Raw genomic sequence first — 24,632 nt, forward strand, 5'->3', positions numbered from 1 at the left:
TCCATTCATCTAACAAACGCTGGTGGAGCACCTACTGTGTGTTGGCCCCTGTCCTAGCCCGCTGGAGGCGGCAGCACACACAGCAAAGTTCTTGCTCATGTGGAGCTCATTACACATCTAAGAGGGAGTGAAAGGCAATCCGCCCCCTGCTGTGGAGGAAGGTGAAGCTGGAGGAGAAGAGAGGGCCGTGGGGGGAAGGAGGGAGGCAGCGCCCTTTAACATAAGGGGTCGAGTATGGGGAGATCTCTCTGACAGGTGACATGTGAAGAGACTTGAGGAATTAGGCGAGGAATCACGCAGCCACTTGGAGGAAGCGCACTGCAGGCAGGGAGGGCGGCACGTGCAAAGGCCCTGCTGCAGGCACATACTTGGCCTGGTCAAGAGGCAGAAAGGAGGCCAGTGAGGGAGGAGAGAACGGTAGGGATAAATTCAAAGAAGCAGCAGGGGTGGGGGGCTGGTTGTGCAAATCTACCAGAAGTTCTGGGATTAGAAGGGGCTTGGCTTTTATTTAGGCTGGAGCTCTGGACGGGGGATGGTGCGAACAGGACAGAGGCACTCAGGAGAAGAAGCAGGCTGGGGAAAATATTGTGTGTGCTGTCAAAGTAACCAGGTGTCAGGACTTGGACAACAGACAACTAGAACTTCTGGGCCAGCAGGCAGGGGGATTCAGGGCTCCAGAAACAGATTTAGGGGGTGGCTCAAGGGAGGCCGCTGAGCAGATCAAGAACAAAGTGATGAAAGCGGGGCAGGGCGGGAGCCGCAGGAGAGTCTGGCCAGGGTTTCAGGGCTTGAGCGCTGCCCTTCCCTCGGCACTTACTAGCTGTGAGACCATTGGCTAAGCACTGACTTTCCTGCAAACTCCATGAAGTCGAGACCAGATTGTCTTCAAAGTCGCAGCCAGTTGTGACAGGCTGGCACCGGCCATCACTCAGGAGGCCTCTTTTGGGAGTCTTTTGTCCCTTGTTTCAGTCAACCTGGGAAATTTCCGTTGCTGAGCCTCCCGTGTCACCTGACCCTCGCATGGAGCCCTCAGGATGGGAAGGGAGGCTGAGCCAGTGCCCTTGTTGGCTCAAGGACTTAGCATCTCGCCAACACAGACAGCTCCTCCCTGCGCAGCCCCAGGCAACTGCAAGCTCTGGCCTGGGAGAGGCCTGGCAGTACCTCCAGGAAAAGGAAGCATCAGACACAGCCCCCCACCCCGCCCCCCGGCCCCCACTGTGGAGCCAAAGGCAGTTATAAAAGGGCCCCAGGTGGGGAGGGAACACCTGGCACCTGCACCATGAAGCCGGCTGGAGCTCTCCTGCTGCTCGGGGCTGCCTTGCTCCTGATCTTAGGCGGAAGTGGGTGACGGGGACATGGGTTCCCCAATGATTCTGGCACCTTCCCAGGGCAGCACGAGCATGTTGGGAGAGCAAAAGGGAAGAATGTGTTGTTTCTTTCAATGAAGTGTCACTTTATCTTTGTGTTTCAGATTGTGACATATGCCCAGTCGTGAAGGACGATGTTAACAGGTTCCTGGTTGGAACCCCTGAAGAATATATTGCAATAGTGAGACAGTACAACTCGAACAGTTTGATAGAGGCCAATGCTAGGAAGCTGAAGAGCTGCGTTGATGGGAAGCTGACACTGGAGGATAAGCAGAATGCTCTCAGCGCTCTGGTGGATCCGGCTGTGTGTATCTGTGCCTCTGGTGCCTGCCTGGGTGGGTCTGCTCAGGGCAGTGGGAGGTGCGGGAACTCATTTTCCTCTCCACTGTGGCCTTTCCCTGGGAATCTGGGAGGAGAAAGAACCTCATGAATGAGGGGGTAGAGAGGGTGGGGCACACACCCACAATGCAGGAAAAAATCGGGAGAATTCAGTCTAGTCCGCGAGCTCCTGAGCTGGCCCTGACTGCTCAGCTCTGCTGGGCCACAGGCCTGGGACCCTCCAGGCCCTCCTGTCTCTGTGGCACCACCTGGCCTTGGTGTTCGGCCCATAGCTCTGGCCTCCCTGACTCCAGCCTCTCCAGCACATGAACCTGGATCTTCTGTAAACCACTGGCACTGGGTACTTCCCTTCTCCAAACATCAGTTCCTTTACCTTAAAGCCACATGTCCCTTACTCTATTCCATCTAAAAACTACATTTGTCCTTATTCCCTGGACTTCAAAGGGCCATTCTGTGTCTTCCACAAGTGCCCTCCTGCTCTCCCCAGGCCTGGGATGCCCAGAGTGGAGGATCAGAGTGAATCTGCTCTCTGCTGCCCCAGGAGGTGGTAGGAACAAGCTGCTGTTTCAGGGCCAAGTGTCCAAGGGGCAGATGGAGGAGACAGACTGAGGTCAGCTCCCAGGTGCCCACTCTGGAGCCCTGCCAGGTCGACTTCAGCAGCCTCTCCCTGTTCTGTCCTAGACTGCCCAAACCCCACCAGGGAGACCCCTTTTCTCTCTGTTCCATTGGTGGAATTTTCACTGGGAGTAATCCACCTTGACCTGCTCAGATCCAGAGGCCAGCCTCCAAATAAGCCTGCGGGCCCCTCCACAGGAAGTGCCCAGCGAGCATTCAGAGCAGCTCGATGTCTCTTATACCCCTGAGGCCTCACCATGTTCCCTGACCTTCTGTTTACAGGATAAAATATACACAGATCCTTTGTGTTAATGGAGCCGGCCTTGCCAGAGACCCCAAGGAAGCCGCGGCCTGATCACTAAGTAGTCTCACAAGCTGCCACGTCCAGGTGTCCGTGTCCAGGTGTCTGATTACAGGATTCCAGCAATAAAAGCCTTGCAGCTCACAGGAGAGTGCTTACTCACTGGCCACTGGGCTTCGGGGTGGCAGGGGAAGAGGGATGTGCCTACACTGGAGACCAGCAGTGTGCCTTCCAACTGCAGCTGGATTTGAATGCTGTCAGCTGTTATGACCCTACAGATTCCATAGGTGGGGGTGGGTGGGGACAATGAGAACAATCAGAGTGCTTGGTCACTTCTGTGACCAGGACTCACAGGCCATGTGCATGAGCGACTAAATTTTAGCCTCCTGGCAACCTTGAGAGCCAAAGGTAACCATTCCAGTCTTACAAATGAAGAAACTAAGGCTCAGAGAGGTTAAGTTCTAGCAAAGATGACACAGCTCCTGGGCAGCAGAATCTCTACCCCCCCCCCGCCCCGCCCCATCCACAGCTGGGGAGACAAGTTCGGCCAACACACCGGAGGACCCCGCACATCTCAGAGGCCTTCTTTGGGCCTCTGGTTCCCACTTACAAAATGGAAATACTTCCAATCTCCAAGGCTGTGGTGAGGCCAAAGTGAAATCATGGGTGAGAAGGGGCCCCTGTCCTAAGGACCTGACAGGAGAGAAGGAACAAAGGGTCAAGGTACCAATGCTGAATCTGGTCACTTCTGGCGCCTCACTTTATCCTAACGCCAACCACCCAGTTGTGGATTCAGCTGCGTCCACGTAAATACACTGTAAGTTGGGTCTAATGCTCAGAGGGGACATCCAGGGGCAGAGAGCTTCCAAGGCCACCTGCAGCTCTGCTCCATGACCGTGATTCTGGACTTTCTCAGGCCCCTCTGTCGCCCTGTCTGATTCCTCTTGGCCTGACCCCCACCACCTCTCTCATAGCTTCATCACAACCGGAGCTCCCCCCGAGAAGGGTCTGCTGGGTGCACACCACAGGGCTCTGCACGGTGGAGGGGGGCGGGGATCTCTACGATCTTCACAGTGAGGAGGTTAGGGGAGGTCCCCAGAGGTGAGCCAGGGCCGCTGTTTCTCTCTGGGGGTGGCAGGGGATGGCCACCTTGCCCAGAGTGAGACCTGGCTCTTTGTCTATGCCCCCCAACTCCGCCTTCCTCAGGGTCTGGCTGAGGGCTCTTCTAAAATGGAGCGCTGCCTCTGAGGGCACTAAGTGGAGTTTAGGGGGTATGAGCAGGGCGTGGGGCAGAGGATTTGCATTCCACCACTCCCGTGTCCTACAGTTGTAAACACCCCAGGGCTCCTGAAAGCAGAGTTGCCACTCCAGATGAGTTGGGTGGGTCTTATCCTGTCTTGGGTAAAGACTCACCCTGCTCTGCAGTGAGTGTACAGGTGTGACGGTGACCCATCCAAAGACAAGGCGGGGACAAATGCGGGGCACTCTGTCCTCACCAGGACACAATCCGTATCTGGGCTGTTGCTCAGCTCCCACAGAACTCCGTAGGGGCTGCTGGGGAGACCCTTCGATACTGTCCCCGTGCTCCCTCCCCTCTCACTGCCCTCCTCCAACCTACAGAATCGTTATCTAATCTGGGGTTCAGGGAAAAGTCAGAATCAGGTGTTCTCCCAAATCTTTTTCCGTCTAACATTCAAACCTCAAATAGTTCAGAAGCTAAACGTCAAAAACCTGTGGCTTTTGATCTCTGACTCATACACACATTTGCCTCTGAGATCATAGAAGCCCCACCCTGTTTCCACCTACCTTGACCTGAATTCACCCACAACTGTGTGGATGATCCCCCACCAGCAGACGTCTCCGCTCCTCACACACTTGCATCTGTTCCCTGCGTGGTGGCTTTCTCCAGCACCAGGGAGCCTGCTGAACCGTTGTCAGGCTCACTCCGGAACTGTGGGGGAAACCCTCAAACACTACAGCCTCCTTGACTCCTGGCCGGTCTATTTTGAGGTGAGGTTCTACACAATCTCTGAAACGTGCTCAGTGGCCTTGAGTCCCGGCTGCCCACCCCACCCAGCTTTTCCCACTTGCCTGTTTCACTTTCCTTAGTTCCTTACTTGAGCACCTGAGATCACCTCCCAAATAAACTGCCTGCCCCCAAGTCCCTGTGTCTGGGTCTCCTTTAGTGGGAAGACAAACTATCATAGCGACCCATGTCCATCTGCCTGATCAGGAAGGATAGGGATTCATGCAGAGGAGGCCCAGTGAAGGCAGCAGGAGGAAGGGAGTGCGATACCCCAGCTGATCCTTCAGAGGCAGCATCCACTCTACGCAGACAACAAGGAACCCTGGCAGGAAAGGAAGGTGCCCTCTTGCCATGTATTTCTCCAGGGACTTCGCACTGTGCAATTCCCACACCGACCTGACAAGGATGTTTTGGGGCGTACCCACAATCCAGCCCACGGGAATCCACTGAGGGATTCCAGGCAGAAGTACACACTGCTCCACTGATCGAGACCTGGGAGCCAGAAAGAGAAAGAGAGATGGGAGCAAACTCTGGTGCCAGGACAGAGGCAACAGGACTGAGACAAGCCCCAACAGAGAAAAGCCCTACATTTTAGCACACAGCAGTGGACAGGGCTAGCCCCCATGACTGCAGTGAAGAGCTGCATTGATAAATGCACTGCACTTCGATCTTAGATGCAAGTTTCCCTTTAATTCCTTTTTTTTTAGTTATTACATAGAATTGACTACGGTTTCACAAATATGACGTATCTATACTCATCCTTAGGCTAGGTGTGCTGATGGGCTCAGGACTCAGGAAAATTAGCCACGGCTTCACACCCAGAACGGAAGGGGTCCATATGTAAGAGGCAGTGTTCTCTTATGTGCTCCAGGAGGGTCTTCCCCAGGAGGCACAGTATTTAGCAGATCCTGAGAGGTGCTCAGCAGAGGAAATAGTTGAATGAGACAGAAACACATGCCCTGATGAGACAGCATTAAACACGCATGCAGATTCATCATCACCGTTCTCAGATTATTCATGCAATTGCAAACTCACCTCCTGGCTAGACAAATAGGCCCCACTTTTGAAGCCTACAGAGATGCACACAGCCCCCTGCCTGGGCAGCAGGGGCACAGACACTGGCCTGGGCCAACACAGCATCGTCAGATGAAGAAGCCCTGCTCACGATAGCAGGGCAAACTCAGACTCACATCACCACTGTTTCCATCACAAAGCCAGCTTTGACCAGACACACAGGATGGGCACCGACTCAGGAGAACCTTCCACGCTCAGTCCATGAGGGGTAGGCCCATCCTACATGCTTTCAGGAGAAACACAGAAGGAATGATAATAAATCAGAGAGATATCTAAACCATTTAGGTCTAGCTGTCTGAGTGAAAAAAATTAGAGCAAGGCCCAAGATGACTGGGGAAGCCTCAATCTAAGAGTGACCTTACGAAGAGGCCAGGAGGAATCAGGCACGGCAGGCTTCAGGCTGGTCATGAAAGTCCATGGCAACTGTGCACAGTAGCGCAGTGTGGCGCACAGTGTCCTCACTGCCTAAGCACAGGCTTACAAAACGTCCTACCTCAAACTGAGTAAATGCTTTAAAGTAGGGGGGAAAATAGTGAAAAATAAATTTCTGGTTCTCCTTTCCTTCTCAAATGCCATGAAAATTAGAGTAAAGGAATTTAAAAATACAAGTCCACAAGGACAAAGAGAACCATACAGGGTTATCACCAGATGACTGAATGTAACACTTTAGAAGACCAAAAGCAGAAAAAGATGTGGTGACTGTAGGCAGAGAAAGCCACATCTAATAAATAAGACAGAGCCAATTTTTCCTATATTATTCCAGAGAGATTTGGATTTCATAGGCACTAGGCAATGCAGTGGGTAAGAATAAATAAAGCTGCAGAACTGAAAAGAGGCAAGTGATGTGAAATTTCCATGTGGAACCACTGAAATCTTTAATCTCCCAAGATCAGGGACCCTGGAGTCATACTTTATGGGTCCAAAATTGTTTGCACTCAAATCCAGTCATTTGAATGGTAGCACTGTAAGTTATAACGTAACAAAGGAGTGTCTTCAAATTGTTAAGGAAAATTATTTCCAACTTAGAATTCCATCTCTAACAAACTATCCATTCAAATCCATAAAATTCACTTTCCTTGCATCATTTCTCAGGAATCTACAAGAGGATGTACTTCACCAAAATAATAGAAGAGACCAAGAAATGGGAAGACTTCAGAATTGCCAAGATTCTGCTGAAGGGAAATCCAAGAACAAACACTGCATCAGGAATGGAAAGCCATCAGTTCAGATTGGAGTCCAGCAGGATGGGAGACTCCAGGAGATAACTCTCTAGGAAGAGAAAAGGTAGATCAATAGATTGCTTTATGTTTTACATTCAGTCATATGAAGAAGAGTTTTGATTTCCCCTGAAAGGGTCTGGAGATAATTTAGTAAAATGCAGATAATAACAAAGTATGAGCAAGTCTAATCTAACAATGTATAAAAATATATATTTTGTTTTTAAAAGTTTATTTTATTCTAAGAGTGCAAACATAGTTTAGCATTACAAAAATGTATAATTTACTGCATAAACAGACTAAAGGAGAAAAATCATGTGATCATCTCAATTGATGCAGAAAAACAGATTTCATAATACTAACTAGTTATTTATGATTTTTAAAAAAACTTAACAAAATGGGAATAAAAGAGATCTTCATAAGCATAACAAAGTGCATTTATAAAAAACCACAATGAACATCATATTTGATAGTAAAAGATTACAAGCAGTCTATTTAAAATAAGAAACAAGGTAATGATGCTTATATCATTGCTTCTACTTAATAGTATACTACGAACCAATTGAGTAAGAAAAGAAAGTATGACATCAAGGAAGTAGCAAAGGGATAAACAATTAAGACTATCAGCCCAGAGGTGTGATCCCAGAGAACAACAGAGACCATTGTCAGCACCCGCATGGCGGGGCCAGCCAGCTATGGCAGACTTTATCAGCACACGTTATGGCGGGGGGGGGGGGGGGGCAGGAGGACACAGAAACACACATTGGCTGGGTGCTGAGTCTCAAATGGACAGGCTCTGGGCAATAGTACTCAGCATTTCATTTCCCAGTGGGAACGCTCTGGCTCCACCCACTCCATACTGAGCTTGGAGCTTGATTGGGGCAAATAGGTCCCTGGACAGGTCTGCCGCAGAGGCAGCCCAGGTCCCAGGAGGCAGCACAGCCACCTCAATTCCTGCAATTACATCGTCCCAGCCCCCAGCCCCAGGCTACTCCACTCCACAGCCTAGTACTAGAGAACGCAACGACTGACATGACCAGCATCCATACCAAAACCAGCCCTTGCACCAAAAACATTGGACTTACAGAGTCTACACAGGGATGCTCCCACATAAAAACATCCCTTCAAGACCACAGTAGAGAAAAGTTTCTCCTAAATTCAGAGAGACAGAGAAAGGTAAGCAAAATGAAAAGGCAGAGGAAATATTCCCAATTAAAAGAACAAGAGAAAGCCCCTGAGAGAATAAGGAATGAAACAGATCGCTCCAATCTACTACATCCCAAGTTCAAAAATGAGGTAATAAAAATGCTAACTGAATTAAGAAAGATTATAGATAGAAATGCAGATGACTGTAACAAGAAATTGAAACTATAAAGATGAATCCATCAAAAATAGACAACTCACTTGCTGAGATAATCAAGAAGCAATGACTAACAGAGTAAATGACACAGAAGAACAAGTAAGTGATCTGGAAGGTAAAATAATGGAAATCACCCAATCAAAACAGCAGCCAGAAGATTTAAAAAATGAAAGTAAAATATAGGATCTATGGCATAATAGGAAGTGTGTTAACTTATGCATAAGAGGGGTTCCAGGGGGGAAAGGATAGCTCAGGGGTAGAGTGCATGCTTGGCATCCATGAGGTCCTAGGTTCAATCCCCAGTACCTCCACTAAAAAAACAAATAAATAAACCTAATTACCTCCCCCAACCCAAAAAGAAAGGAAGAAAAAAATTTTTTTTAATAATAAGGGTTCCAGAAGCAGAAGAAAGAAAAAAGGGGATTGAAATGTATTTGAAGAAATTATGGCTGAAAACTTCCCAAAAACCTAAAGAAGGAAATAGATATGCAGTCATAGGAAGCACAGAGGGTTTCAAACAAGATGAACCCAGACAGACCCACACCAAGATATATAATAATCAAAATGGTGAAAGTGAAAGATAAAGAGAAGATCCTAAAGGCAGCAAGAGAAAAACAAAAAGTCAGTTACAAAGGAACCTCCGTAAGGCTATCAGCTGATTTCTCTGCAAAACACTGCAGGCCAGAAGGGAGTGGCATGATATATTCAAAGCCCTGAAAGGGAAAAACATGCAACCTAGGCTACTCTATCCAGCAGATTATCATTTAGAATAAAAGGAGAAAGAATTTCTCAGAGAAGCAAAAACTAGAGAACTCAGCAATACTTAACTTGTGCTAGAAGAAATAACTAAGGATCATCTCTAAATAGAAAAGAAGCTAGAATATATGGGAAAGGGAAAATTCCAATTGGAAAGGCAAATACATAAAAGGGCTGAATATCATTTAAATAAGCCAGTATATAGATGAAAAGTAATCAAAAATATTTTGTAAAAGCAATTATAACTACAATTTACAGTCAAAGGTTAAGCATGAAGATGAAATTTAGAACATCAAATTAAAAATGTGGAAGACGGGAGTATAAAAATGTAAATCTTTTAAAGTGTATTTGAACTTCTATTACTATCAGTTTAAAGCAAGTAGGTACAATATGGGTCAATATACTTGAACTTCATGGTAACTAAAAATTAAAAACATACAACTGAGTCACAAAAATCGAAAAGAAAGGAACTCAGGCATACTAGGAAAAAATCATCAAATCACAAATGGATAAACAAAAAGAAGAAAAGGACAAAGAAGAACTACTTTTAAAAAACTGAAAAACAATCATTAAAATGACAATGAGTATATACCTATCAATCATTACTGTAAGTGGCAGTGGATTAAATGCTCCAATCAAAAGACACTGAGTGGCAGATTGGTTATTTCTGTGGTATCAGTTGTATTCTTTCATTTTTTTTGTTTTGTTTTGTTTATCTGGGTCCTCTCTCTTTTTTTCTTGGTGAGCCTGGCTAGAGATTTGTTGATTTGTTCATCTTTTCAAAAAAACAGCGCTCAGTTTCATTGATCTTTTCTATTGTTTTTGTGACCTCTATTTTATTTATTTCCTCTCTTGTCTTTATTATTTCCTTTCTTCTGCTGACGTTGGGTTTTGTTTGTTCTTCTTTTTCTAATTCTTTCAGGTGGTTGGTTAGGTGGTTTACTTGAGATTTTTCTTACTTCTTGAGGAAGGCTTGTATTGCTATGAACTTCCCTCTCAGAATGGCTTTTGCTGTATCCCATAGATTTTGTATTGGAAGTCTTAGCCATAGCAATCAGACAAAAATAAGAAATAAAAGGAATCCAAATTAGAAGGGAAGAGGCAAAACTCTCACTATTTGCAGATGACATGATAGTCTATATAGAGAACTCAAAAGTCTTCACACAAAAACCATTAGAACCAATAAATGAATTCAGCAAGGTAGCAGGATAGAAGATTAATATATATAAATCTGTTCCATTTCTTTACACTAATAATGAAATATCAGAAAGAGAAAGTATAAAAACAATCTTCTTTAAAATTGTGACCTAGAAATAAACTTCACCAAGGACGTGAGAGACCTATAGTTTGAAAACTAAAACATTGATAAAGGAAATTAAAGATGATTCAAAGAAATGGAAAGATATCCTGACAAAGGACAGTTGCATCAAAAAGAATAAAATATCTAGGAATAAACCTACCTAAGGAGGTAAAAGAACTGTACTCAGAAAATTAAGACAATGATGAAAGAAACTGAAGAGGACACAGATTGAAAGATATACCATGTTCATGGGTTGGAAAAATTTATACTGTTAAAATGAGCATACTACCCAAGGCAATTTACAGAATCAATGCAATTCCTATCAAAATACCAGTGGCGTTTTTTTCACAGAACCAATGGCATTTTTCATATATTTCTTTTCATAGAACAAATTATTTTAAAATTTGGATGGAAACACAAAAGACCACAAATAGCCAAAACAATCTTGAGATAGAAGAACAAAGCTAGAAGTATCGTGCTCCCTGACTTCAGACTATACTACAAAGCTACAGTAAAGCGAAAATGGACACACAGATTAATGGATCGGCATAGAGAGCTCAGAAATAAATCCCATGCACTTACGGTCAATTAGTCTATGACAAAGCAGGCAAAAATATACAATGGAGAAGAGACAGTCTCTCCAGTAAGTGGTGGGAAAACTGGACAGCTACGTGTAAAAGAATAATGTTAGAACACTCTCTAACACCATAGAGAAAAGCAAATTCAAAATGGAGTAAAGACCTAAATGTAAGACTGGAAACCATAAAACTCCTGGAAGAAATCGTAGGCAGAATACTCTCTGACACAAATCATAGCAACATTTTTTTTGGATCTGCTCTCCTAAAGCAAAGGAAAGGGACCTAACTAAACTTAAAAGCTTTTGCACAGCAAAGAAAACTATCAACAAAAGGAAAAGACAACCTACTGAATGGGAGAAAATATTTGCAAATTATATGGCCAAGAAAAGGTCAATATCCAAAATATATAAATAGCTCATACAACTCAACATCAAAAAAAAAAAAAACCTCAATTTAAAAATAGGCAGGAGAACTGAATAGACATTTTTCCAAAGAGGAAATGCAGATGGCCAACAGGCACATGGAAAGATACTTAACATCGCTAAATATTAGAGAAATGCAAATTAAAATCACAATAAGATATTACCTCTCACCTATTAGAATGGCTATCATCAATAAGAACACAAATAACAAATGTTGGCAAGGATGTAGAGAAAAGAGAACCTCCTACACTTGGTGAAAATGTACATTGGTGCAGACACTGTGGGAAACAGTGTGGAGGAGTTTCCCATAAAATTAAAAATAGAACTAACATGTAACCCAGAAATTCCACTCCTGGGTATATATCCAAAAAATCCAAACACTAATTCAAAAAAGACACATGCACCCCAATGTTCATAACAGCATTATTTACAATTGCCAAGTAATGGAAGCAAACCAAGTGTCCAACAGATGAATGGATAAAAAGATGTGGAATACTATTCAACCATAAAAAAGAATGAAGTTTTGCCACTTGCAACAACATGGATGGACTTGGAGGGTATTATGCTAAGTGAAATAAGTCAGACAGAGAAAGACAAATACTGTATGATATCACCTTTATGTGGAATCAAAAAAAAAATAAAATGAATGAATATAACAAAAACAGAAACAGACTCACAGATATAGAGAACAAACTAGTGGTTACTGGCAAGGAGAGGGAAAGGGCAGGGGCAAGATAGGGCTAGGGGATTCAGAGGTACAAACTACTATGTGTAAAATAAATAAGCTACAAGAATATATTGTACAACACAGGGAATAATAACTATAAATAGAGTATAACTTTTAAAAATTGTGAATCACTGTGTTGTTCACTTGAAATTTATATAATATTGTACATCAACTATGCCTCAATAAAAAAGAGTTTAAAAAAAGAATAAGGTTTAAAAAGTTGAGGGGGTTGGGGGGTGTATAGCTCAGTGACAGAGCGCGTGCTTAGCAAGCATGAGGTCCTAGGTTCAGTCCCCAGTACCTCCATTAACAACAACAACAGCAAAGGGTTGAAAGACTTGTACACTGAAAATCATAAAACATTGACGAAGTACGTTGTCAAACAACAATAAACGTTGGGTCAAAATGGAAAAAAAAATTGGTGAAGGAAATTAAGAAGACACATATAAATGGAAAGACATTCTGTGTTCATGGATTGGAAGAATGAATGTTAAAATATTCATACCCCACAAAGTGATCTACATATTCAATGCAATCCCTGTCAATATACCAATGGCATTGTTTACAGAAATGAAAAACATAACCCTAAAAAAGCCCCAAATCCACCAAAAAACCCCCAGATAGCCAAAACAATCTTAAGTAAAAGGAACAAAGCTGGAAGTATCACACTCTGATTTCAAAATATATTATAAAGTTGTAATATTCAAAATAATGATACTGGCATAAAAATTGACACATACGCCAGGGGAACAGAATAGAGAGCACAGAATATACCCCTTGCATACACAGTCAGCTGAACTTCAACAAGGGTGTCAGGATACACAACAGTTGAAAGGATGTTCCCTTCAAAGTGGTGCTGGGAAACTGGATATCCACATACAGAAGAAGGAAATTGTATTATCTCACACCATATACAAGCATCAGCTCAGAATAAAGGCTTAAATGTAAGACCTAAAACTGTAAAAATCCCTAAAAGAAAACAGAAAAAATGCTTCTTGGCACTGTCTTGGAAACAATTTTTTGGTCATGACACCAAAAGTATATACAACAAAAGCAAAAATTGAAAAGTGGAACCACGTCAAACTCAAAAGCTACTGGGGAGCAAAAGAAACAGTCAAGAGTGAGAAGATAATCTATGAAATGAGAGAAAATATTTGCAACCCATATATCTGATAAGGGGTTAATATCTAAAATATATGAGGAACTTAAAAAACTTAACAGCCAAGAAAGAGAGAAAACAAAAAACAGATAGCCCAATTTAAACTGGCAACAGACACGCCAGTTTTTTCAAAGAACACATACAAATGGCCAATAGGTACATGAAAAGTTGGTAAAAATCACTAATAATCAGGGAAATGCAAATCAAAACCACAATGAGATACCACTCCACACTTGTTAGAATGGCTGTTATCAAAAAGACAAAAGATAATACGCGTTGTTGAGGATGTGGAATAAGGGAACCCTTGTGCACTCTTGGTGGAATGTAAATTTGTACAGCCATTAAGGAAAACAGTACGGAGTTTCCTTAAATTTTTTAAAATAGAACTCCCACATGATCTAGCAATTCCACTTTTAGGTATGTATCCAAAGGAGAGGAAATCAGTATCTTTAAAAGATGTCTGCACTCCCATACTCATTGCAGCATTATTCACAATAGAATTTTATAAACTATATTAAATTATATAGCTATATTAACATATATTATATACACATTATATGTAATAAATATATAATGGAATTGTATATAGAGAAAAGACTATGCCTATATTTATATATCTCTCAGATGGATAGAGAGAGAGATGGATAGATATAATGGAATATCACTCAGCCTTAGAAAAGCAGTAAATCCTGCCATTTGTGAAAACAGAGATGAACCTAGAGCTCATTATGCTAAGTGAAATAAGACAGACACAGAAAGACAATACTGCATGATCTCACTCATATGTGGAGTCTAAAATAGTCAAACTCACAGAAGCAGAGGATAGAATTGAATTGGTGGTCGCCTTAGGCAGGGAGCCGGGGGTGGGCAAAATGGGTGAAGAGACATCAAAAGGTACAAAATTCTGGTTATAAGATAAATATGTTATGGGGATGTAATGTACAATATGGTGACTATTTTTAATAATACTGTGTTGCATATTTGAATGTTGCTAAAGGAGTGATCTTAAAATTCTCAACACAAGAAAAAAATGTGTAACTATGTATGGTGATACAAGTTAACTAGACTTATTGTGCTGATCATTTTGCCATATGAACAAATGTCAAATCGTTATGCTGTATATCTGAAACTATTATACTTTTATATTCCATTTATATCTCAATTTTTTAAAAGACAAGAGATAACAAGTGTTGGCAAAGGTGTGGAGAAGAGATGTGCCTTGTGCACTGTCGGTGGGAAATTGGTACAGTTACTATGGAAAATAGTGTGAAAGTTCCTCAAAAAATTAAAAGTAGAACTACTGTATGATCCAGCAATTCCACATCTGGGTAAGTATCCAGAGGAAATGAAATCATCATCTCAAAGAGACTCTGCATCCTTAAGTTCACTGCAGCATTATTCACAATAGCCAAGACATGGAAACAACCTAAATGTCCATGAATAGAAGGTGGATAAAGAAGCTGTGGGGGGAATGTGTGTGTGTTTATATATATATAGATATAAATGGGATATTATTCAGCCATGAGAAAGAAGGAAGTCCTACCATTTGCAACAACATGGATGGACCTTGAGGTCATTATACTGCTTGAAATAAATCAGACAGAAAAAGATAAATACTGTATAATCTCACTTATATGTGGAATCTGAAAAAGCTGAACTTATAGAAACAGAGAGTAGAATGGTGGTTACCAGGGATGCGGGGTGAGTGAAATGGGGAAATGTTGGTCAAAGGGTACAAACTTCCAGTTACAAGATGGGTAAGTTCTGGGGATCTCATGCATGGCATTGTGATTATAGTTAAAAATACTCTATTATATACTTAATAGGTGTTAAGAGAGTAAATCTTAAATGTTCTCACCACAAAAACTAAGCAGTGATAATGTGATGTGATGAAGGTGTTAGCTAATGCCATGATGGTAATCATTTTGTAATACATAAATGCATCAGATCAAAACATTTTACACTTTATTTTTTTGTTTGTTTTGTTTGTTTTTTAATACTTTTTATTGAGTTATAGTCATTTTACAATGTTGTGTCAAATTCCAGTGTAGAGCACAATTTTTCAGTTATACACAAACATACATATATTCATTGCCACATTTTTTTTCACTGTGACCTACCATAAGATCTTGTATATATTTCCCTGTGCTATACAGTATAATCTTGTTTATCTATTCTACTTTTGAAATCCCAGTCTGTCCCTTCCCACCCCCTGCCCCTTTGGCAACCACAAGTTTGTATTCTATGTCTATGAATCTGTTTCTGTTTTGTATTTATGTGGGGTTTTTTTAGATTCTGCATATGAGCGATCTCATATGGTATTTTTCTTTCTCTGTCTGGCTTACTTCACTTAGAATGACATTCTCCAGGGACATCCATGTTGCTGCAAATGGCGTTATGTTGTCACTTTTTATAGCTGAATAGTATTCCATTGTATAAATATATCACATCTTCTTTATCCCGTCATCTGTTGGTGGACATTTAGGCTGTTTCCATGTCTTGGCTATTGTAAATAATGCTGCTATGAACATTGGGGTGCAGGTGTCATTTTGAAGTAGGGTTCCTTCTGGATATATGCCCAAGAGCAGGATTCCTGGGCCATACGGTAAGTCTATTCCTAGTCTTTTGAGGAATCTCCATGCTATTTCCCACAATGGCTGCACCAAACTGCATTCTCACCAGCAGTGTAGAGGGGTCCCTTTTCTCCACAGCCTCTCCAGCATTTGTTCATTTGTGGACTTTTGAATGATGGCCATTCTGGCTGGTGTGAGGTGATACTTCATTGTAGGTTTGATTTGCATTTCTCTGATAATTAGTGATATTGAGCATTTTTTCATGTGCCTATTGATCATTTGTATTTCTTCCTTGGAGACTTGCTTGTTTAGGTCTTCTGCCCATTTTTGGGTTGGGTTGTTTGTTTTTTTCTTATTAAGTCGTATGAGCTGCTTATATATTCTAGAAATCAAGCCTTTGTTGGTTTCATTTACAAAACTTTTCTCCCATTCCATATAGGTTGTCATTTTGTTTTACTTACAGTTTCCTTTGCTGTGCAGAACCTTGTAAGTTTAATTAGGCCCCGTTTGTTTATTCTTGCTTTTATTTCTATTGCTTGGGTAGACTGCCCTAGGAGAACATTTTTGAGATGTATGTCAGATAATGTTTTGCCTATCTTTTCTTCTAGGAGGTTTATTGTATCTTGTCTTATATTTAAGTCTTTGATCCATTTTGAGTTTATTTTTGTGTGTGGTGTAAGGGAGTGTTCTAGCTTCATTGCTTTACACGCTGCTGTCCAGTTTTCCCAACACCATTTGCTGAAGAGACTGTCTTTATTCCATTGTATATTCTTGCCTCCTTTGTTGAAGATTAGTTGACCAAAAGTTTGTGGGTTCATTTCTGGGCTCTCTATTCCATTCCATTGGTCCATATGTCTGTTTCTGTGCCAATACCATGCTGTTTTGATTACTGTAGCTCTATAGTATTGTCTGAAGTCTGGGAGAGTTATTCCTCCAGCCTCTTTCTTTTTCTTCAGTAATGCTTTGGCAATTTTAGGTCTTTTGTGGTTCCATATAATTTTATTATGATTTGTTCTAGTTCTGTGAAGTATGTCCTGGGTAATTTGATAGGGATTGAATTAAATCTGTAGATTGCCTTGGGCAGTAAGACCATTTTAACAACATTGATTCTTCCAATCCAGGAGCATGGAATATCTTTCCATTTTTTTTAAGCCTTCTTTAATTTCCTTAATCAGTGTTTTATAGTTTTCCATGTATAAGTCTTTCACCTCCTTGGTTAGATTTACTCCTAGGTATTTTATTACTTTGGGTGCTATTTTAAAGGGGAACACATTTTACACTTCAGATTTACACTATGTCATATGTCAATCACATTTCAATAAAGCTAGGGGAAAATATATTTTTTGAAATCATAGAAAGTTATATCAAAAAGAGTGGGTTTTCCTTTACATAATTTTTTTAATAATTAAAGCCCAAACAAGGCATAAAACAGTTAATATACGTAACTCAGTTGAATGAGAGAAACTCTGCTGAGTGAAGGAAATCAGACAAAAAACTCTGCAGGCTGCATTCTTCTATGTCAATAAAGTTTCAGATAATGCAAACATCTACACCGATGGAAAGCATATCAGTGGTTGCCTTGAGATGAGAAAGTGGACAAGAAGAAGCAGGAAAGAGGTATTTCAAAGAGGCACAAGGAAACTTTTAGAAGTAATGGATCTTGATTATGGTGGTTTTTTCCAGTTTCCACAATCATCAAAATTTACAAATTGTACTCTTTAAATATATATACTTATTGTATGTCAGTTATACTTCAGTAAAGCTATTTAAGCAAAAAACAAAGTTTTAATATAACAAGATTTAAAAATACAATTAGAAACAACTTAGTAGACACACAGAATGTGGCATTTAAAAGTTAAGAAATATCCATTGTTTTCAATCATATGTAGAATATTATAAAAACTGAGCACGTATTAAGGATATAAAGTAAGACTCTAATTTCAAAGGATTTTTAGATCATCCAGAGCATATAATTTGATCTCAGTGCAATTATGATAGAAATCAATAGCCCAAAAAATGATAAGGAAATCCTCATAATTATGGAAATTAATGATTAGGGTGGATTGCTCTTACTGTGTAACAAATAATCCCAAAGTTCAATGGATTAAAATGAGAATCATTTATAGTCGCTCCTGGGCTGCAATTTAGCTGGAATTTCAGCTGATCTAAGCTAGCCTTGGCTGATGATGCCCATCCAAGTTATGGGTCTGATAGGACTTGGCTCCTCCCGCAGGTTGGACTCAAGTCTGATCCTTATCTGTTCCATTCCAGGGCTCAAGCTAAAGAACCAGCACATGCCAGGGGAAAATAGTCTCGTAGTAATGACAGAGATGTGAGAAGGAAAGACCAACTATACAAACTGAAGCAACTGATTGCCTGTTGTCTGCTCACATCCCACAAATCACATAATGTAGCTAAGCCTAAAATCAGTGGAGTGAGGAAGTATACTCCTGCAATGTAGCTACAGAGACAAAGTAAGTGTTTTTGAGCAATAATTTAATCTACCACAAACTAACAAAAGTTTGGGGATAGGGACATTAAAAAGGCACAAATAGATGGTGGAGTGGTAGGACCATGAGCTCACCTCTCCTCGTGACTACAGCGAAACCACAACTGACTGCTAAACAACCATCAAAAAAAAGACTGGAACCTAGCAAAAAAGATCTTCAACTAGAAACATAAAGAGGGAACCATAGCAGGACGGTAGGAGGGGTGTGCTTGCAATGTAATCGAGCCCCATGCCCCCTGGGTGGGCAACCTACAAGGGGATGGAATGGTTGAGTCACAGAGGCCCACCCACAGAGGTGAGAGTTCTAGGACCCGTGTCAGGCTCCCCAGCCCGGGATTCCAGCATTGGGAGGAGGAGGAGACCCCAGGATATGTCCTAAATGTCCAATGATATTTGATTGGATAAAAAGATATGGTATATATATGCAATGGATTACTACTCAGTCATAAAAAATAATAAAATGATGCAATTTGCCACAACATGGATGGAATAAGAGATGGTCATTCTAAGTTAAGTAAACCAGAAAGAGAAAGAAAAATACCATATGATATCACTTACACCTGGAATCTGGAAAAAAAAAAAAGACACAAATGAACTTATTTATAAAACAGAAACAGACACAGACAGAAAACAAAATTACGGTTACTGGAGGGGAAGAGGGTGGGAAGGGACAAACTGAGAGTTTGGGATTTGCAGATACTAACTACTACATATAAATAGATTAAATAGCAAGATTCCATTGTATAGCATAGGGAACTATATTCAATGTCTTATAGTAACCTATAAGGAAAAAGAATATGAAAGGAATATACGTATGTATATGAGTGAGTGAAATATTATGTTCTACACCAGAAATTGACACAACGTTGTAAGCTGACTATACTTCAATTAAGAAAACTCTTAGAAAGTAAAAATAAAAGAATATATCTTTAATCTAATAATATGTCTACCAAAAAAATTCCCACAGTAAATTTCCTATTTAATGGTGAAATATCAAAAGCTATCATTTTGAATCTGGGTAAAGGGTAGCCAGAAATACTTTATATTTTTGCAACTTTCTTGTAAGCCTGAAATTATGCCATATCAAACAATAATAATATAATATAAAAAGTTGTCAAAAGCAAAACAAAACAAAAAACCTTTCCTTTGGGTTTGTGTGTGTGTGTGTGTGTGACTTATAAAGTAGTTTATTCTTATGTTTCCTTTTTTTCCCCCCATGATCAAATGGGATTTATTCCAGGGATACAAGAATGGTTCTATATCTGCAAATCAATCAAAGTGGTATACCACATTAACAAAACAAAGGATAAAAATCATATGAATATCTCAACACATGCAAAAAGGCATTTGACAGAATTCAACATCCATTTATGACAAAAGCTCTCAACAAAGCAGATATAGGAATGTAACTCAACATAATAAAAGCCATATATGACAAACCCACAGCTGACATCATACTTAATGGTAAAAAATTGGAAGTTTTTTCTTTAAGACTAGGAACAAGACAGTTGCCACTCTTGACACTTATTCAACACAGCATTCTTCCCCTTGGGTTTAGATAGAAGACAAGGATGCCTACTTTCAGAAGAGGATTGCTATTCAACATTGTAGTAGAGATCCTACAAATGCCATTGAGGAAGAGAAGAAGCAATATATGTAGATTGGAAAGGAAGAAACAAACAAGTATCTGATATATTTATCTAAGTCTAAAAGAAATCTACAGATAAAATACTAGTTTTTTAAATGCTGTATGCAAGTCAACATAGAATAATTAAAAGTTCTATACAGCAGCACAAACATTTAGAAAATTACATTGTAAAAGGAGGTAACATTCACAACAGCATTAAAAATAACATGCCTACAACAAATGAATTAATAAATAAGATAGATAGAAGGATAGATAGATAGATAGATATAAAACTATTGAGAGAAAATAAAATAAGGAAGACTGAAATAAATGGAGACATGTACCATCTTCATGGAGAGAAATACTAAAAATCTTAAAATTTTTAATTATCTCCAAATTGATCAACAGATTTAATGTGTGGTTAGGTCTAACTCAACAAGCTGGTTCTCAATTGACATGAAAATGCAAAGGGACCAAGACAGCAAAGACATTCTGAAACAAGGCCAAAGTGGAAGGACTTTCTCTACCAGAGTCAAGAACTAAAGCTTTAGTACTTAACACATTGGTATTGGCATTGAGACCGACAGACCAGTGGAAGAAAACAAAAATCACAGAAGTAAATCTATATTCCTACATGAGACACTTGATTCTTTGACAAAGGTGGCACTGAAAAGCAGTGGGGAAAGGATGAACTTTTCCTATTGGTACCAGGACAATAAAGGGTCTTCTATATGGAAAAGCCATTGGACTCCTACCTCACAGTCACACACAAAATTTAATACTATATGGATTACAGACTTCATTGGGAAAGGCAAAACAATTAAAGCCTTTAGAAAGGATATAAAAGAGTATCTTTACAACCTTGGGAATAGCAAGATCCTTTAAACAAAGCACACACACACACACACATCCCCCCCTGACTTTAAAGGGTACCAATCATAAATTCAGTTATATTAAATTCTAAACTTCTATTTATTAAAATACCATTAAGAGAGTGAAAAGGTAATCCACTGTGTTGGGGAAGATATTTTCAACAAATAAGCAACCAAGGGCTCTTACCCAGAATATAGAAAGAACTACAGATCACTTAGAGGGGGGGAAATTAGAAAAGAAAATGCAAAACATAAACGGGAAAAATACTTCCGTTGGCATCTCACAAAATTATCAGTAAGTGTACGAGGAAATGCTCAACCTCATCATACCAGTAAAAGCAAACTGAAACCACGATGAGGTAGCACTGCACACCTACCTACCAGTGGTTAATGTTAGAACGTCCTTTAATGTCAGCTATTGGTGCTGTAGAGCAGCAGGAATTCATACACCGCTGCTGGGGCTGGGAACGCATATCAATGCGACCACTTTTCTGTTTTAATGTTGATTTTTTTCTTTTTTTTTCTACAAGACCACACAAAAGTTGGGAAGGAACGGAAGGGTGTCCAGGAGCCTACATCATAATCTGAGCTTCCGCAGCGCCCACGCCATGTGCGCCGCTCAGCGCCCGGCGGCCGCCCTGGCGGAGGCGGCCCCGCGCTGGGAGTCCGCCTTCTCGGCGCGCCCGCTGGCCGGCGGGGAGCCGTGAGCCTGGGCTCCCTGCGGGGCAGGTGCTGCTCACTGAGAATGTGGCGTCGCTCTGGGGCACAGCGGTCCGGGGCTGCACCCAGATAGATCAGCTGCAGCAGCGCCTCCGGCCTGGTGTCTGGCCGATTCGGCTTCCGGTGCAGCCAGTTTGGGCAGCGGGAGAACGCCTAGAACGAGGAGGTCCTAAACTGCCTCAAGTACATCCGACCAGGCGGCAGGTTCGAGCCCAGCTTCATGCTCTTTGAGAAATACGATGTGAACAGCACGAGGCGCACCTGCTCTTCGCCTTTCTTCGCGAGGCTCTTCACGCCCAGTGACGACGCCACTGCCTTCATGACCGACACCAAGTTCATCACCTGGTCTCCAGTGTGCCACAACGACGTGACGTTCCTGGTGGGCCCGGATGGTGTGCCTGTGCGCAGGCACAGCCGCCGCTTTCTGACCATTGACATCGAGCCTGACATCGAAGCCCTGCTGTCCCAGGGGCCCAGCTGTGCCTAAGGTCCCCCTCCCATCCCTGCTGCTTGGCAGTCACGGCGCTGCCCTCTGGGGATTTTACCCGTGAACTGTTTCCAAACCTACATGGAGGGAACGCCTGTTGTCCAGAAAAATCCCTGAGATGGGCGCTGCCCTGTCCATCTCGGCTTTTGCTTTCCCAGACCACAGCATCTCACTAATAAAGTGCTGGTTGTCAGCAGGAAAAAAACAAAAAGCAAACAAACAAACAAAAACCTGGGCTGAGGAAGGACAAAGAGCTACTTAAAGAAACGAGCAGCTGGAGCAAACTGCAGAAATCAAAACGCACTGGGCTCACGGGCCAGCTGCCCGGGTCAGTCACCTTTATGAGCACCAGCCAGGTGCAGCAGGGACCACATGGTGCTGGCCCCAGTCATCGCTCCTTTTCAGGAGGGGAGAGGCAGGAGCTCCCTCTTCAGACCTGGTGGTCTTGTGCGCCTTCACGGCCTGTTCTCAATCACTGCCATTGAATTTCTCAGTGACCACACGCGGCCTGGTGCCCTCATCCAGGCAGTGTGGGGCGATCCCAAAGCCTCCAGAGTTTGAGCGGGGCGTGTGAGAGCTCTGGACACCACGTCTCTCACAGAAAGCTGTGCCGGGCTTTGTGTGTGTTGTACACGTTTGTGATGACGCTCTCGGCTCCCTTCGGGAGCTTGAGGCAAGAAGCTGGAGCGGGAAGTGCCTGTTCTGCTTCCTCTTGCAAATGTTGCAGTTGCAAAGACATGCAAGTCTGCTGAGGTCCAGACTTCAAAACGACCTGCTTCACAGTGGCAGCCTCCTCTGAGTTTCACCAGGGTCTCCTCCCAGCTGTCCCCCTTCAGGGGGGTCCCTGTGCTACTGTGAAACTTTCAGGTCAGCAGACTCTCTCGCTCCAGTCTCAGATTCAGGTCTCTGCCTCACGGGCCCTTCCGGGGGACTTTCCTCTTCCATGGTCCCTTTCCAACTCCTGCCCCAGAATTCTTAGGTCAGCCCCTCAAAGTCCATGGGACTCCCCACCCCGCCAGGTCACAGAAAGGCAAAGGAAGTGAGCTGTATGAAGACTGTGTTGTTTGGGGACAGGGCTATTTTCCAAACCCCAGTCTGGCCGTCGGGCCAACAGCCCCTGGCTGAAAACCACACAGCTCTGTAAATGGAGGGCACTCAGTTTCCACAACCAGATTCACGTGGGAGCCAGTCTGGCCAGGCAGGCGAGAAGGCTGGCTGCGGGTGCCCAGAAATACCCATCAGCACTGTTAGCTCAGCTGGAAGGCCATCAAGTTCCCAAAATGACTTGGGCTTAGAGACAGGGAAGTCAGCGCCAGGCCTCAGTCTGGACTCCAGCCCCTGGCTGGAATTCCAAAGCATCTCCTAAGTCTAGAGATGGTCTAGACATTCATGGGAACTGATGGTCTCAGTAGTGGCCAGAGTAAGAGGTGAGGCTGACATGATTCGAAGTAGTGCACAGGAGATATTTGGTACCCACCTTTTCCTCTTTCCTCTTACTCTCTCCCCACATCATCTCATGGATGTTCTTAGATTGAAACACCATCTTTATGGTATGAACTCTCAAGTTTGTAACTTCAGTCCATATCTCTGAGTTCCAGACTCATAGCTAACCGCCTACTTGATCTCTCCTACTGGACGTTCTTGGTATTTCTGATCTGGTTTGTCCGAAGTCCAAAATGTAATTCCCAATTTCCTGCAAAATAACCAGTATCCTCCTAACCATGAGGAGGCCTTCTCCATCTCAATAAATGGTACCCCAGAACCTAGATTTCCCCCTTTCCCTCAGCACTCATGTCCAATCCACCAGATTCCCTGTAAAATCTATCTCTAAAATGTATTTTGTCTCTATTGTCTTCTCTCAGCATACTGCACCATGACCTTGGTGGAGACTTCCCCAAGGACGTCCCCAGAGGATGACAAGGCAGTGCCCATCTGGTAACTAGAACCACTCCCCAAGAACCACTCCAGGGCACACGTGGGAATGAAAGCCACGTGGTGAAGCTTGAGGACCGAGTGGGAGATGTAGAAGTGGAGACAGTGAGAATAGCCAAGTGTCACAGGGAGTTTTGCTGTGAAGGGCAACATGGCCAGTGTAATTCCCATCGCCTGGGGTGTGGTGGGGAGTCAGGGTCACCCTCTGCTCCTGGGGTCACTGACATTGTTCCCAGCCAGAGTTAGCCCTCTGCCTCATGGTCTCCAAGTAAGAGGCCCCAGCACCCTCAATCATCCCATCCCCGCAGCTGAGGCAGTCCTTCTCCCCAGGGTCAGTATGACTCCTCCACCCAGGACCAGAGAACAGGCAAAGAAGTGGATGGTGTGAGGGGGAAGCTGAACAGAGCAGGGGCACAGAGAGGAAGCCGTGAGCAGAGGGTTGAGGGTCCTGTTTCTCAGCTGGCAATTTCCATGCCCTGGTCGAGCCTCAGGGATAATGGTGCCCGGCTGAGGCCCACAGAGCTCAGGAATAAGGCCAACACTCAGGCCCCACATCCAGGCCCAGACTGAGACTGGGACCAGGTCAAGTGAGGTGGGAAGCCTGGCTGAGAGTGTGGAAAGCCTTATCCACTCTCTTGGCTCCACTCAGAGGACCCCAAATTCCATGGAAA

The 24,632-nt window shown here is 42.8% G+C and overlaps 1 protein-coding gene and 1 pseudogene across 1 annotated transcript; both read left to right on the forward strand.

The window, feature by feature from the left end:
- The first annotated feature begins 1,245 nt into the window (after window positions 1–1,245).
- On the forward strand, window positions 1,246–2,766 carry LOC102522310 (major allergen I polypeptide chain 1-like). Its single transcript, XM_032486168.1, has 3 exons — window positions 1,246–1,340; window positions 1,472–1,659; window positions 2,604–2,766. The coding sequence occupies exons 1-3, from the start codon at window positions 1,280–1,282 to the stop codon at window positions 2,631–2,633; spliced, it is 279 nt and encodes a 92-aa protein (XP_032342059.1). The 5' UTR covers window positions 1,246–1,279; the 3' UTR covers window positions 2,634–2,766.
- Window positions 2,767–6,170: 3,404 nt separating this feature from the next.
- Window positions 6,171–22,259, forward strand: LOC102522052 (annotated as a pseudogene).
- The last annotated feature ends 2,373 nt before the right edge of the window (window positions 22,260–24,632 follow it).

The sequence above is a fragment of the Camelus ferus genome, chromosome 9 (genome assembly GCF_009834535.1).
Source record: "Camelus ferus isolate YT-003-E chromosome 9, BCGSAC_Cfer_1.0, whole genome shotgun sequence".
NCBI classification, from domain to species: domain Eukaryota; kingdom Metazoa; phylum Chordata; class Mammalia; order Artiodactyla; family Camelidae; genus Camelus; species Camelus ferus.